The 17,298-nt window shown below is 45.9% G+C and overlaps 1 protein-coding gene across 1 annotated transcript in view; it reads right to left on the reverse strand.

The window, feature by feature from the left end:
• LOC119454426 (glutathione hydrolase-like YwrD proenzyme) overlaps nt 1-17,298 on the reverse strand; it is a 109,689-nt gene that overhangs the window by 32,964 nt on the left and 59,427 nt on the right. Inside the window, exons 6-8 of the mRNA XM_037716365.2 lie at nt 15,708-15,876; nt 12,709-12,871; nt 11,094-11,264 (exon numbers count right to left, since the gene is read on the reverse strand). Coding sequence (XP_037572293.2) covers nt 11,094-11,264; nt 12,709-12,871; nt 15,708-15,876 — 503 coding nt within the window. The remainder of the gene's footprint in view (nt 1-11,093; nt 11,265-12,708; nt 12,872-15,707; nt 15,877-17,298) is intronic.

A 17,298-nucleotide genomic window follows, 5' to 3' on the forward strand; every position in this document is an offset into this window, starting at 1 on the left:
AAAGTAATATTGAAATGCCGTTCTGTTTGACAGGCCGATATTTACGGGTCTATCAGAACTGCTAAACAATGTGGCTATGCCTATAGCTTTGAACGGACGTTCTTAACCAATGTTTAGAGATGTATAGCCAATGACGGCACTCCCACGGCAAAGCAGGCCCGGGATAGCCAGTTGCGACGCCCGGCCTAGCCGTTAACGGGCATTCACCGACAAAGCAGGGCCAGCGCTGGATGTCTGTTACAGTGGCTTTGCCAGCACTGGCATTACAGAGGCAACGGTGGGCCTTCGCGGCCCAGCCAGTGCCGGCTGAAAACCATCATCGGCCCTAGTTGGCTCCATGTGATGTGCTGCCTGGGTATGAGTCGCATCAGCCATAGTTAGTGCGCAAACGCATCCGCGCAACACGCTCCTGTAAAATGGGACACCGCGCGTCTCCCAACGGATGCAACGACTCTCGCTCCGCCCGCCGGCACTCCGCACAAGACACCGCCGCATCTCCCACACGAATGGAGCACTCCTCCGCTAGGTGTGCGCCGGCACATTTGGTACAGCGTGCCTTTGAGGGGTCCGTTCTGTGTGGGCACCCACGTTTAGAGTGCCCATAAGTGGCGCAGTGCGTGCATGACGGGATGTGAACATCCTCGCGCACCGCAACAGAAGTCCAGCCGATCAATAACCTGCCGCACGCCATAAGCGAGCGGAAAGCGGCCGCGTCCACTTCAAGGACGTGAGTGTAATTGCCGGATCTTTCCCGAAAAGAGACCCGCACTTTACACGTGTCAGGACTAAGTTGGAGAGTCGGGTTCCGTGCATTGATCGCAGCAATCAGGCCATGAGCACCAATATCAGGATCAACCCCTGATAGCCTGACATGGGGGTGCCTTTTTTCGGCTACCTTAATTGATAAAGCGGTGCAGGTGACTGAATTGCGCTCTATCGCGCGCTTGAGGCGGTCGAAAGACTCTTTCTCATTTGAGAAGACCGTCAAGCCGAAACGAGTGTGGCGCAGACGAATGTCCCCGATGCCCTCGGCAACCAAGTCGATGTTTTGTTTAAGCAGTGCCGCGACGTCTCGCGCGGGCGCGGCGGACGGAGCAATAGGCGTCAGAAACATAATGAAATCATGGTCTCGCCTGGGAGCAAAATCTCGAGGAGGCGGAACAGCCAAGTCCGGGATCGTGTGAGGGACGTCTCCAGGAGCCGCAGGGGTTGGCGGCGGGATCGTCGATGGCGGCGGCATATGCATGCCAAGGCGAGCAGCAGCCGCGTACGTCCTAATGGGGCAGGCTGTTTGTGCAGCGGGCGGCAAAGCGCCACTGGCCGGGCGCCTCTCCAGTCGGAGCTGGTCGCGCAACTCATCGACGCGACCCGACTGGTGCGCGGCAATCGCACGCACGTCGGAACACTCCTGCACAATCTCTGAGAGCCAGGAAATAATCTGGGACCGCTGGCTATTAGGTATTTTACTGTTGGGATGAAAAAGCAGGTCACTCGAGAACACTCTTGAAAGCTTCACCTAAACTGGGGCCGAGTTCACAGAGGTTTTTCTTTGTAAGTGCTCCTTAGCATAGGACGGCCGTCTTCGATTATGATATGTTAAGCAAATCATGATTACTAAAATTTTCTATTTCGAACAATTGTAGCGTAACGACTTCTCATGAATACGAGCTGTGATTCTGATCCTGCGTGGGAACCGCACACATCGTGCTTTTTTAGCTCAAGTGATTCTGTGTGTATACTTCACTCTCTCACGGTTTCCAAACGCCGCCCTGGGAAAACCTACTCGCCGTCAACTCAACAAGTGGGGATGTGTTCTCTCTGATTGAGGCCTCCGTTAGCCACAAACACAACAAGCATTACCCACTCATTGTCAATAGAAGGTGCTTTCAGTCTATATTGCGCCAATGAAATGGCTGGCTTCTACCTCATTGAAGCTTACATGCCAACCTGTTTCTAGTTTACACTTGAAGACCAAGCAAATAACGACCGCATCTCGCTTTCAGGCACTTGCCAAAAGAAGTTTTTACAAAACAGTTTATATTCAGCACGCTTTCAACTTCGTATGCGCATTGTTCATAATGCTCTCCATGTTTTCATGAAATTTAGCCTCAGTAGGAGTTTCAGTTCTCTCAGAATGGCGCGCTAAACTTTGGGCCGTTTCTCAATCATACCTATAAAGTTACAGACAGCGTGAACTGATTGAACAAGCCGTAATTCATACAGACGCATTTAAGTCTGCCTTCAGATTCCCCACAACCTGCTAATTATTTGCAACGAATATAAATCAGGTGCCACCTATTGTTCCTCGAGAACAGCGAGGAAACATGATAAGTGACTCGAAACGCAGACAAACAGGCTGATAAGAAGGCTTCAAAAATAGTTGCAAAGCTCTTATATATGTCAGAAACGTGGAAGTTTCGCCACGCATTAACTTCACCTGCCCTCCCACCTATCCCAGTCCCATTTTTCCCAAATGGAAATTTGATGTGTCGTACAGTTCGTTACCGTCGGAAATGTGGTTAATTACGCGGACCCATACTTTCCAACCTTTTTGCAAAATACTTCTTACGAAGACCGCTTGAGCTGTAGGTTTTCAAATTTGGTGCACGCATCGCCTATAATATCGCCCACATTTAATCATAATCCTAAAATTGTAGTAATTAGACTTATTTAAAGATGTCGCAGATTCTCCCGAAAGGCGAAGCATGAATTGCAATGACAAATTAGCAGATATCTATACCGAGTAAGGATAGTGGTTTTATAGGCTGCGTAAATTTGTACATGCAGCAGCACCAACAACGCGCAGAGCTGTTGTGGACGCTGTCGGCGCTTTGCCCGCGTTCGCACCGAACGCGCGTGGCGTTGGTGACTTGCCGGGGCCTCTGGGAGCGGCTTGGAGGTTTTCGACGACATCAGAATGGGACACTCGTCGAGCAGCGTCGCAAGTCTTTACCACATTCTCGCCTCACAACGTTTTAGGGGCGAAGCTCCTTATAGCGGCACCCGTTACGTCCCCGTCGTCGTAGTAGTAGTGTGTAACCAGTAGCGTGTAACCAGTCTGAGAAAAACGAGAGAAAAAATTCCGAAGTTGTGTCCGTAGCGCGGAATCGAACCAGGGACCCCTCGCTTCCGAGCGCGCGGCGTTAGCCCACTACGCCACGAAGCGGACATGGACACACGCACCACGATGGCAATAAATACCCAACATTAACGAAAGGCCGCGTTTCTAGCGCGTTTCTAACGCGTTTGTGCTAGCGCGTTACGGCCCGTGTAAGAAGCTGGTGTAAGACGCTGTGGCCTCTCCGCCTTACCTTCAACGCGTTTCTAACGCGCTGCCCAAAGCGGTGGCAAGTCAAGTTCAAGTCGAGGAGCGTTTATGAATACAGGGGGTATACTCTCTCAGCAGTCATGTGATGGCGTCGGCAAACGCGGTGCACGTTCCGGCATGTGTAAATGGCTGCGTAAGACGCTGTGGCCGCTCCGCCTTACTAGAGAGTACTGCACGTTTCTAACGCGTTTGTGCTAGCGTCCCCTTAAGCGGGAGATCCGATGATTCCCTCCGGAGCTTCGCCCACTCATCATCATTCACCCCGTGGATATGCTGTGATTTTTTATATAAATATGCATTTCGTGCCGCAGCTAAACGTCACCTCCCCTCCCTCCCTCCCGTCCCCCCACGGCCTATCGCGCGGCGGAAGAAGTCGCGTTTTTTCTCCACCGTGCGTTTGCTCCCCGTGAAAGCGCACGTCCCTCGTGCGCTTTCACTCGCACATACAGCATACGGGGGGCGGTGACAATTTCATCGCCGTTGACGTCATACGGAACCTCACGGCGACGGCGACAATGACGCCGACGGCAGAAATCCGGTATGAGTGTCCATATATTTGCTATCGCAGTAAAACACTGAGCAAAATGCTTACGTGGTTAACAAAATACGCTTGTACTGAGACGTTCGTGTAAATCATTCGCTGCATAGGTTGTAATAACATAGAAACTTCAAAGTTTACTTGGTATGCGCCCATAGAATGCCCCATGCTCTCCAAATGTATGACGGCTGCCATTGTTTGTTCTTTCTCGTCAGCGGGGTAATATTGTAAGCGTTTCACATACCGCCTTTAAACGTGAAGCAAGAGAGGCCATAGCAATTTACTTTTGCCGCTAATAATTCCGAACATCTGATAATTTGCCGGCACATTTACCTCTAACGCGTCGTATATTTCCTCTAACAATTGTGAGAGCTGTGCGTGGACATCACTAAAGTCTTGTGTATGCACTCATTATCATCCCTTTTCTCGCCAGTTCCTCGGGTCTGTCCTGTGCGGCTGCCCCCCCCCCACCCCCCAAAAAATGACGCATTTTTGCCTGAAAAGCGGAGCATCGAACGCGATAGCAAATCAGTAGACAACTTAACAAACTAAGGTTACTAGTTTTTTTCGTCCCTATGAACTTGTAAACATTATCTAACTAAATTAACAAGCACGGTGTAACGCGTGCACATGTAAACATGAACACATCGCCCTGGATGACCGCGGACACTCGCTGGCAAAACGCTAGTCAAGAAGCGCGGCCGCTGCAGCGAGCGAACTGACCTTCGTGCAGCCTCCCTTCAACGCTAAGGAAACGTCCAAAGCACAGCGCATACGAAGCTACTGGCACTAGTTTCACTTTTTCCAGATCGCAGATCGTTTTGAAGGTGAGAACCGCGCGGCCACGCACTTCATCCACGTCGCAGGTCGCATTCAAGATACGGCACCCGCGAGGCCGCCGCCGTAGTAAAACGCCACTCCCCCCTCCCCTCCGCCCCGGTGCCTCGCGCGCGACAGAAGAAGCACACTTCCGCCCCGCCTTTCTCCGCCGCGCGTGCGTAATTGAGCCGCAATCGTCGGCTTACCCTCGCAAGCTTTTTCTCGCACATAGTACGTGCGGGGTGGCGACGATGTTACTGTGTTTGGACTTTATACGGAACCTCACAGTGACGTCCACGACCACAACCACGGCAGAAAGCGCTTGAAGTGTCCAAATAATTATTACTATCGCAATACGAAAGCGCAGCATTGGCAGATGCCTTGGAGAATGAACTCGGTGAATAAACCAGTTTATTAATAAATAGGTCCATAATAGAAACCAAGTGATCAATGCTTCCGGTACTTACTCAAGGCAAATAACGACTAATATAAGGGTACCACAAGGGGCCATGTTGGCCCCACTTGTGCTTTTAATTTATATAAACGATCTACCTAATTTCATCACGTGCTGTAATTGTTTGCTGTATGCAGACCATACTACAATATTAAACTCGGATAGAAGCATGAACCGCCTAGTAGATAAACCTAGTGCGGGCCTTCTCAACCTATTCCACTGGCGTAAATTAAACTGGTTACAGTTTAATCCAGCTAAAACTAAACTGATTGTCTTCACATCAACGGTCATTAGTTCCTGTTCCTTCGATTTACATGTCACAGTACTCGAGCGAGGCTACTGATGACTTTATGTATTTTGGCGTCAGTCGAGATATCAACTTAAAATTTCATCACCCCATTTCATAGCTAAAAAAGATGTCCTATGGTATACGCATCCTCAAACAAGCTCGCCCTTTTTTTCACGTTCTATTCTCTTGTTATACATTCAACAACATATCAACTATATCAACTACTGTACAATTACATGGGGTAATACATAAAGTACTCATCTTGCGCCCCTACAAATTGTCCTGAATAGGTCAATAAAAATACCTTTCAGCTTATACTACACCTCGCCAAACACAGTGTCCGACATAATTCAAGATTGGCCCGTAAGTGTCAGACTTGAGATTGGTTCTTGAAAAGAATCTAATCTTACCCAAAATCCGAACACACCGCGGAAAGCAATCTGTTCATTTAAGCGTTTTTTTTTTATTACGGAAGTCGCTACCATTTGTTTTGAAATTAAGACACTACACACATTTATTACAGAACTCAAAAAGTTCCTTTTAAACCAACCTAGTCTCACATAAAATGTTTTTTTTTTTGTATATGCCGCATAGTTTATGCATTTGCATTTCATAGGTAAATACTACACTTTTTATCATGCTTGTGATTCCCGTATGAAACTGCTTAAACAGGGAGATTTCCGTTCAATTTGTTCATGTCTCCCTATGTTTCTTAATAGTTTTAATTCATGTTCTATTGTATATATAATTGCTGCCTTGTCCATTTGTTTTTATAGTTTTGTATTTTTACTGTCGTTGTTATGATTAAGTTTACTTTTCCTTTGGTTTATACCATTTGCAGGAGGTGCCAATTCAGTCTTCGCGACTCCGGGACCTCCTCCTGTGTATTACATGTTGTAATAACTTCGTATGTAATAATACAATTTGATTCTGAATTATTACAGAACACGTAACATTTCCGAACGTTTCTAGTAGCACTATCTAAATAGGCTTCGCCCTGAAAATGCATAAACCGCTAGCAGCGGTGCTGACGTTCTTGCAGGCATGTATTCGCGAAAGCATCGCCTTGTTGCTACGGTGACTGATTGAGAGAAAGTGCATAACGTAAGTTTTCTCTTTTCAGCACGCTCTTACTTCTTAGTGTAGTCAGCTATGAGGATGCTTCGCCATCATGGACACACCAGTAGCGCCACACTGAATTTGTACAATTCTACATACACCCCTGAGTTACCTAAACAGACAAATATTGTGAAAGATCACCCCATTTTCTATTCGATAATACGTTTATTTTTCTCGGGACGTGCTTTTTTTGTGGCACTATGTTGCTCAATGTGCGATGCGTGGCGCTCCCCTTACCAACGTGCCTTACGTGTACGCGGGAGTAAATCGATACTTCGAGCGTCAATTCCTCAAAGATGACTTCGGAACCCCGTTCACCGTCTGCGACCAGAGACTCAGCAGCGTGTGAAACGACAGCGCCTGCGCATTCGTCATGGGGCGTGGCATTTCAACGACAGCGTCTCAGAACGCTAGCTCCCAGGAAAGAATGCGGTACCACTGGTACCACTGCAGGTGTGTGCCACTGTGTTACGCTCCGCTATCTTCGGAATCAGCCCGTGAAAACAGTTAGACAGCCGCAACAATTTCCGGCTAGTTGTAGCTGAATGCTAACGCATAAACACGATGATGAGGATGATTTATTAGCAACCCTTTTAAAACGTGGCGGTGACAGATTGTAACGTAGCCTGTTTAAATTAAATTATGAGGTGTTATGTGCCAAAACCACGATCTCGTTAAGGGGCACGCCATAGTGGGGGAGTTCGGAAAATTTTACCACCTGGGGTTCTTTAACCTGCACCTAAATCCAAGTACAAAGGGGTTTTTGCCTTTCGCCCTCATAGAAATGCGACAACCGTGGCCGGTTTTGATCCTGCGACCTCGAGCCCAACGCGGCGGGTACCTAGCACGGCGGGTACCTACCCTGCTTGATTCCACAAGGCATGCTTTACATATTTTCATTCTAGGATATTTGTATAAATTTCCTGAATCAGTTTTTTTTTCTTCCTCAAAACTTTTCTATGTACCTTGCAGCGCGACCTAGGCCTGTAGCAGACTTCCCCGTATCACTCTCATCCCTACTTTGTTTTCCACCTAAACTCTAAACGTCTCTTGCGTATCTCAATTACTGACCGGTTGTTGCTTCCGCCTGTTTTAAATGCAAGTGCTTCTGGAAGGTCTACGCTACGTGCGGGCCTCATTGAATGAATCAGTGCGCATTCCATTAGAATGTGTTCAGTGGTCTCCTGACTTTTGCTGCAGCGAACATATGCGTCATATCGTTGATAATATTTGATTGGGAATGCTTTAATCCTTATGCAACCAATTAGAGCGTCAAATAGCTAGACACTGCCTTTTCTGTTATCGTACAGACTTTCCCTTTTACATTCTTTCTTACCATTCTTGTAAATCTCCGTGTTTATTATTGTTTCCATTGGATGCATCTAATTCCCAGCCTGTATTTCTCCCGCTTTATTTCTGGTGACTCTTGGTTGTCCATTTACAGTTTCAATTATACTGTACTTGGTTCCCAACTTTCTTGACCTCTTCATCCATTCTGTGTCCACGTTTTTTATGCAGAGATACTTGTGCACTATATCCGAGCATGCATTTTCATCCATGTTCCTGGGTCTTTCTTCACAACTAATTTTGATCACCGCTTCTCTGACTTCGAAAGAAGCCCAACCCATGTCACCCTGCACTGCCACATTTGTGGTTTTAGTGTGGGCTCCCAATGCCAACTGACCTACCGATCTTTGGTTAAATTTCAATCCCGATAAGACATCCGATTTAAAACAAAGAGTCACATTTGCGAACGTGAGCGCTGGCACAATTATTCTTTTCCAGGTTCCACGGGCCACCTTATATTTATTGTGGCATCAAAGTGCTCTACGCTTTATTATTGCTGTTTGCCGCTTGCCCTTTATTTTTGAGTTATTTTGTAGGGTGCTTGAGCAAGTCTTTCCTTCGTTTATTTATACGCCGAGGTACTTACATTGCTTGCTAACCTTACCCTTGAATTGACACCACGTATTTTTAAATATCCTGATTCCTGATTTTTCTGTGCTTAAATTAAGAGCTAGAATTGTCGCTGTGTTGCCACATATATACGCACGTGTCTGTGTATCTGTTGCATTGTCGACTCTAAGTACTATGTCGTTCGCATATATAGATGAGCTCATTATGCATGCCGGATAAATAAAATCCTAATTCACTGTTTTGCTGTCGTCTTTCTATGTCTTTATGATAAAGCGTGAACAACAATGTAGACAGAGGACATGCTTGCGTCAGTCCTTGGTGAATTTCCACCACTTCGTTAAATTTCGGCCTTCCCATACAGTTTGCACCAAGAAATCTTTTGTATACCTCCTTGGTTTGCACTCGGTTGTCTCTATAAATCTCCCTCAGCAGCAACAAGAAATCGTCATCGATGCTTTCGTGCTTGACAATATGCCATAACAATTCACTGTCTACGTTGTCGTAGGCTCCCTAAATATATAGAAATACTACCTCTAATGGTCTATTCTGATCTATTGAAAACTCTACGCAATGAGTTACTACAAACATTATTCTCTAAACGTCTTGTCTGGCCAGAGCCCATTCTGTATGTCACCCCGTAAATAATTTTTCTCCATCGAATTCAACAATTCTATATCTATGGCTTGCATTGTCTGTCTATATATCTAATAGATTGCAGTAACTGGTGTTTATGAACCCGTCTTGTTCTTATCCCCATTGCCTTTGTAGGTGAGGTTCATATTGCTTTCATACCTACCGATGGGAGTTTTCTTCGTTCTAATCGCTTGCTGTATGGCATACATCACCAGTGCCTTGCTCTTTTGATGCAGTTTTTTTATTACCTGTATGGGGATTTCATCGGATCCTGCGGCCGCGTTATTAGGGTCACTTTTTCGCCGCTTTTTCTAGGCTTTCTAGGCTACATTGTGAACTCTCAGGCTTCTATGTTGCTCCTGGATCTGTTTGAGTGTGGATTACAATTTATTTTATGCCTAAATGATCCCTAACAACGTCTGTAACGTACCACAGCAGTTCGTCTGCTTCAAAGATTTTACCGTCTTCATCTCGTATACCCATTCGCGAATTCTTAGTTGGAGCTCCGAGTGCTCTTACATCGTTCCATAATTTTTTGGTGCGCCTTTGTAGCTTTTTCGAATGTTGTACACCCAATGTTCACTTGCACATTTAATTTTCTCTTGCACGAGCTCGCTTGCCACCCTTTACTCGCTATTTGTTACATCTGAGGGGCACCTGGTTTTCGTGTGATCCAAACTTTTTGGCTTATCGATGATCACTAGACGCCTGCTTACGCTCTTCTACAACTTGCTTTAGTTCCTTGTTCCTCCCCTTAGGCGGCTTCCCTTTGCCACTCCAACAATTTTTGTGCACTGTCTCTCTTATATCGTGCTGCATAACGTTTACCACTTCCTTACACTCCCAGAATGTTTTATAAAACGCCACCATTTTTTCACTAGGTTTTTTTATCTGTTATTTGCTTTTCCTACTATTCTTTTTTTTAATTCTGATGCTATTGGTGTGGCTTTTGTGTTAGTATCTCTCCTAAACATTCAGGTTTAATGTTTATGATCACTACCCAGGCTATCTTTTCCGTGTTCTTCTATCATCATTTCATCTAGTGGTTGGTAGACCGTTTCTGAGACTGAGGCGTAGTCGATACATGGCTGCCTGTTTACACATTGCCGCATTACCTGTTCACGATACTTATTCTCCCTGTAAACTACTATAAGGTTCTGTTCATCCCACAGAAGCAGCATTCATACCTCGTAGTAAAATCATGTGGGCCTATTTCTTGAACTTTTGATATCGCTTCTGTTGGAATCAATTCGTGGCTTGGAGTAGCTTACCATATGTAAGCTACTCCAAGCCACGTATTTTTGCCTTCCCTTGTGCCACTAATGCACAAATTTTTCTTAATGTCTCTCGCACCATTTGCCACTTCACACCTCGTCTAATTATCTTGCATATACCTCCGCCTTTCCGTGACCTATGCATTCTCTTGCACCCTTCCTATACAAAGTTCTCAATAACAGGCGGCTGCTCCAATTTTTAAATTCGTTACGGTCAAGGCACACATGCTAAACGCTTCATCATTTAGCAGCGTTTGAATTTACAGGCATTTCCTCTGTTTGCGACCACCATGCATGACTGTGTAACAATTTTACCAACTGTATAATGTTTAGTTTTGCGTCCTTTCTTCATTCGTCGTGGTGTAATTCTGCTCCTTGCTGGTGTGTCGCTGCATTCAATACTTATTCTTCCTTCATGATTGCCTGGTGCCGGCATAAAAAGCTACTGCCCGTGCCATGAATCGACGTCTAAACAGTGTTGCTACACTATTGCTGAAATGCATCTCATCAAGCACAAAAGCGCCTTCGCGGGCAGCTCGGTGCATTTTGGGTTCATTTCAATGACCATAAAGTTCTTTACCCTAGCTAGCGTCCAAATTTTGCTGTATATTTCAACACTGCCTCACATCAATTGCATGCATGACCCGGGGTTCAACCTCTCGCACGGTGCACATCGCGATTTGCACTTCCTTTCAAGCATTCCACAACAAAGGTCACCTTACCTGTGTGATGATGCTGGTCTGTATTATCCCTCCCATGGAACCTAGCGTGCCGAGCCAGGCACCTGATTTGGCGTCGGTAAGCATGACAGGCATGACAGAGTGGTAAGGCTTCTTGCGAGGGCCAACGCAATTGGGGTGGCCTGGCACCTTATTGAATCCAGTTGCCCTTGTCTGAAACACAAGGAAAGCAGCAGTATCGGCTTTCCTGCTGATAAAAGAATAAGGTGCCAATATGTCAGCATTCACCGCAGTTCGTTGCGTACTCAAGCCCGCGGACGCTTCAAACTTGACACAACTAAGGGAAAAAACAAAAACAATTATACAGCATAGCTCTGATAGCAGATAAATTCTATAAATCTAGATGCAGTAAAGCTTATACCAATGATATCATGAGACAAAGCTTAAGTAAAGATTACAGACAATGTTCAGCTGCGGAGTAAAAAGATAGCGGTTCGAACCGGTTTGAATAGGTTCATACGAGTTCGCAATGATTCAAAATTAGAGAGCGTAAATATTTCTGGAAAATGTTTTTCAGCTGATGAAATTGATGTGTGTGAAAATAGTTTATTTCTGTCGTCACGTGACGGGGACCGATGGAAGTAGCTCTGATGTCTTTAATGATATGTAAAAAAATTAATATAATGAGACCTGAGCTGCGAACGTTCACATGTATTGTGATTTGCTTTCGTAGGCCACATATATCCATATGCATAGTATACATGGAAGAAATGAAAACCAGCGTCATTTGTGACGTGCACCAGATTATTACACACGAGTATTTTGCGAAACTTATCTCATTGGCAGACTCAGTTCAGTTGTCAGTATTATTCAGTACCATTCAGTACGTCCTTATATACCAAAAATCTTGTAATGTCACAGATGCGTGGACTAGCTAATGTTAGCGTATAGTCTTGAACAGCGATGCCGAATTCAAATGATTTCTGTGAAATCTATTCCGCCGACAACACATCCGAAGCCGCATTATGCACTATGCTGCTGCAAACAGAAAGCAGCGTCACCTCAGTGGCATAAAATTAAAAAAATGAAATGCTCCATCTTCCGAAGATGATTCAGGAGTACTAAATGCAGAAAGTATCTGCAAAAACTGCCCACAAGTGTAGCCGCAGGTAACTACGTAGACGCCAACGGGTTTGTAAGACTTCCTAACGAGATGAACCATCCTTTCCAGACTAACCTTCTTGCCTACTGCGTGCAGCTTTGAACATGAGGCAAAAATATACACTTAACTCGATGCTGCCACATACAACTACAGCGGTAGGCTACCATTGTTAGCAAACGGCTGCTTCGGACGTGCATTCGCCAGAACAACGAAGTCTGCCTCGGCCACTAGCACGGCTACACCCTTAATTGTGCATGTAGCATCGTGTACTGTTTCATCTTCGTCATTCGCGTCCTCTTTTCTTCCCATTTTCATCCATGCAGAGAGACTGGCTAGGTCGCACTAGTTCAGGCCAACCTCTCTGCATTTTGATGAGTAAAACCCATTTTTCGCTCTCCGGATGTGAAGCAGCGTGGCTACTGGTGCAACATGCATTTAAGGCATTCATTCATCTCATTGAAGTTTATTTTTTTTAATGTACAATTTTCGCCTTACCTGTATGCAAATACCTTGTTCCTCCACTACTGTGCATCCAAAAAACTCTGAATTGCTTCCCATTAAAGCGCATACATTTCCAGTATCGTCAACGGCCGCCATGAACGTCGTACCAGAGCGACCGGGGGTTGGCGCTTGTTCAGGGTACACAGTCTCTTCTCGCCTGCGTGACGATAAAGGACCGACTGTTGATCTCGCTGTCGAAACACGACACACACAAAGAGCACATACGGACACTGGTGGTGCGAGTGTCTCCTGCGACACTGTACAAAGTACAAACACAATAACACACCTGAACTGGTACTTGTCAGTGGTGAATACCGCTTCTTTCAAATGGTAAGTGCCACCGTGTTTTTCATGAAGTTTAGCGCACTCTCGTGGCACAACAAGAATTTGTCTGCTCGAGAAGTGGTGGAAAAGAAACGCACGTGCCCGAGACGCCAAGTCGCACGCCGGTGATAGGGTGCGCGAGTTCGGCGAATTCCATTTTGGTCCGTGAGAGATGTACGCTTTTGTTCATCAACATTCAGCTATACCTTCGGGACATATGAACGGTGTATGAGGATTTCCACATGACTTTAATTCAAAGTAAACAAGACAGTATGCTCGAAGCCGTGAGAAAACCACATTTAGAAGAAAAAAATTGCCCGCCAATCCACCCTGTGAAGGTGGTTGGAAAGCGAAGCTTTTTACGCCACCCTCACGGTGACTGCGGCGCACTTGATATTTCACACACTACAACGTAACTTTAACCACGGCCTTTATTATTATTTACTTCACAACAATGTTCACTACTGCTTTATGATCGGTGTGATATACATTCAAATTTGTAGTTTTCACTGTAGTTACGTTCTTTGCCAAGGTTAAATCAATGCACGTTCCGCGAATGGTGGTTGGTTGTTTTGCATTGGTGAAGCACACGAGTGCTAACTCTTTCTGTGGTCTACCCATAGTGGGGTAGTCTAGAAAATAAACCGAAGCAGTTACTAGGCTGGAAGGGTTTCGAATGACGTCAACGCTCTTTCAAGAAGCTGCATAAGCTTTGCAACAGCTGCAATCTAATCTTACGGACCACGCCGAGCCTGTTTCCGTTGTTCGCCCGCAGCCCTTATCATCCATCATGTTGGCTCATCACTTTGAAGCTTGTTTTTGTGGTTTTTCTTGCGAAAACGAGTGCTTAGTTGTACGCTGAATGCCTGAATTCAAGTAAGCTATACTGCTATACCTGCAATTGTTAGCTGTTCGTCGGGATCGTTTTTTGATTACAACGACGGACACGACAGAACCCTTGGCTGGTAGAGGTACAAAACTTCGCTTTAAAAATGTACCACTGGCAGTGAAAAGCGTTAAGACAGGTACATAATTATATATCATACAAGTAAGCAACGCACACAACAAGCTCTTGTGCGTGCCGTCCATCTGCCATCTGTGCATAGGGTTGTGCGTATCGTGACTGATACAGTGAGGGGTAGTGAGACGATGGCGTCATCACAGGAGCTGATCGCCAGTGCGGTTCTTGGTAAGTGCACATCAAATAAAATGAATGAAGCGCAGATCCATATGCATAATGATCTCATCTAAACATCAATAATTTTTATTTTATTTGGAAGCGCTGTTTCTCTGTTGTCGATGTTTCTCGCTATAATAATCGCGGTGCTGATTGCAGGGACTTCCGCTTTCGGTCCCTGGAATGCAAATTGAGGCCCTACTTATTTGTTGTCACCTTGACTACAGGTTTAACCGTCCCGTATCCTTATTAAGAGACACACAGTGCAAATACCTTTCGATTGAATATCATCATCAGCAACAGCCTATATTTATGTCCACTGCAGGACAAAGGCCTCTCCCTGCGATCTCCAATTACCCCTGTCTTGCGCTAGCTGATTCCAACTTGCGCTTGGAATACAATCGATTGAATATACAAGATGTTAATTATTTGTTTCTATGACTTTGTATGTGCCATGTGGTGTGGGGCCAGCGAGGGAACAATTATCAGCGTTTGCAGGTACCGGCACGCCACGCTTTTCACATCGGAGACCGAATGCGGACTTCTTGGCACCGCCACTAGATGGCGAAGCATGGCCAGGAAGAAGTGCGAGAAAGGAGCCTGGGTGCCACATGAAGCCTTTCTCAGCGTTCGCACACAACGGCGTGCCATGCATTTCGGAAGCCACGTGCAGGTTTAGCGGTTTCGCTAATTGATGGTGCTGTGTTCTTAGGGTAGCGCAAAATAGGAGCTCCGCTGCAGTACAAACCTCATACACAGTTAAGTTCGTTGGTGGAAAGGCGTTGTGTCGCTATATTGATTCTATGCTAAACGCATTACCGTCGACCGTCATCGTGAGATAGGTAGTGCAGATTTTTTTATTGCGACAACAATTATCTGGAAACACCAGGCGCATTTATGCCGTCGCTGCCGTCATCGTCGCCATGAGGTTCCGTATAAAGAGAAATGGCGATAAAAGAGTCCCCATGCGCCATATGCTAAATGTGCTAGTAAATGCATGTGAAGGTGAGCCGGCGGTCGTGGCTCAATCTTGCGCACGCATGGGAAGGAAGCGTTACGTCTTCCATCATGTCCAACGCTCTGGGCGGAACATAGGAAGGGGGGCAACGCCCGCCCGGAGCCTTCCGGCGCGCTCGGGCGTGCTTTGCGCTTATTTTCGCGGCTTAGTTCACATTGATGCGGGACGCAGCACGAAGGTCAATTTGCTTGCTGCAGCCCTTCCTCACTCGAGCATTTTGATAGCGAGTTACCGCGGTCCTCGAGTAAGATGCCTTCATGTTTGCCTGTACGTGCATGACGCCATGCTTGTTCATTTAGTTACTATGCCTATCAACTCTTTCCTTACTTCGTATAGCTGTCCACTAACTTGCTGTCCCAATCGATGCTTCGCCTTTCGGGTAAAAAGGCGACTTTTTTAGTCAATAAAATGCTTATTGCAACGCAAGCTGTCGGTGGTTCTAATTAATAAATTTTCAGTTTAGGGTTCTCTCACCTGTCAGGATTCAGCATCTCTGCACATCTCTGCGCGTGTTCTTTGGAAACCATTTTCTCCAGTGAGCCTCCGGTTGCAGGATCTGCCACGTATCGAAGACCATCAGCAACGGCATGGCGAAGGGCTTCGATCATCAGGTGTTCAAATTGTCCCGGAGTTTCTTGCAGGCCTGTTTGTGGCGATAGGACGGCTAGCATTTTCTTCTGCACTGTGCATTTGTGTACGTCTGTCTGCACCCTTATATCTTTGTGATGCCTTCAAAGATTAGAATGCGTGTTCAGATGGATTAGGAAACAGAAATTAGTGTAAAAAATATGACGTCTCAAAAATACCATCTAGCTCAAAGTGTCGAATATTTCCATTGCCTCATATGTGAAATTCAATTTGCGGACTAGCAAGTTCGAAAATGTGACGTAGCAAATGTATGTTTAAACCAGTGAGACAATTTTTTGTCTGTTCCAGCCACCTCCTTGAATATATGCAATCACGTAGCACATCTTTTGTTTAATATATTTATCTGGGGGGATGGGGGGTATTCTGTATGTGTCCACCTAGAGGATTGTCCATTTCGACCACCGCTGATTGGCTGCAACTGTACAATTGAGAGGGTGGCGGTCTACGTGCACCTGCTGCGATCTCACATGTATCCCAGCACAGCCGATCAGCACTCCAGCAGCAGCCAAAAATGAACTGTCCACTGAGTGGACACTGGCACAGTACCCCCCTCCTGCTCTTTTATTCCTCTTCACTCTTAAAGGCTCCGTGTTTTCGTTTTTGCACGAACTCAGTTGGAAGCTTAGGCACGGATACACGATAAACTTTGAAGCTGTTTTGATAAATAAGACTAAGGATGAATATTACAAGGAATTTGTGAAGGCTTTGATGTCTAAAATACGCATATTAGAAATTGGCCACCATTCGATAACTATATATTCACGCGACAGCGTTAGGTGCCCCGGTACGCAGAAAATCCGGTGTAGGCGTTGGGGGCGTTGCCTGGTCAAAAAAAGCATCCAGAACCACCCCGACCGTGCAGTCCCTCCGCGTGGCGCAAGGCGTTAGTGAACGAAATTGAATTTCTCAAGGTCATCACCATCTTCATCAGCCTATATTTATGTCTACTGCAGGACGAAGGCTTCTCCCTGCGATCTTCAGTTACACCTCTCTTGCGCTAGCTGATTCCAACTTGCGCCTGCAAATTTGCCAATTTCATCACCCCACCTAGTTTTCTGCCGTCCTCGACTGCTCTTCCCTTCTCTTGGTATGCATTCTGTAGTTCTAGTGGTCCACCGGTTACTCATCCTACGCATTACATGGCCTGCCCAGGTCCATTTTTTTCCCTCTTAATGTTAACTAGAATATCGGCTATATCCGTTTGCTTTCTGATCCACACCGCTCTCTTACTGCCTCTTAACGTTAGGCCTAACATTTTTCGTTCCATCGCTCTTTGTGCGGTCCTTGACTTGTTCTCGAGCTTATTTGTTAACATGGAAGTTTCTGCCCCATATGTTAGCACCGGTAGAATGCAATCATTGTACACTTTTGTTTTCAACGAGATTGGTAAGCTCCCACTCAGGATTTGGTAATGCCT

Source organism: Dermacentor silvarum, chromosome 5 (assembly GCF_013339745.2).
Source record: "Dermacentor silvarum isolate Dsil-2018 chromosome 5, BIME_Dsil_1.4, whole genome shotgun sequence".
Taxonomy (NCBI): Eukaryota; Metazoa; Arthropoda; class Arachnida; order Ixodida; family Ixodidae; genus Dermacentor; species Dermacentor silvarum.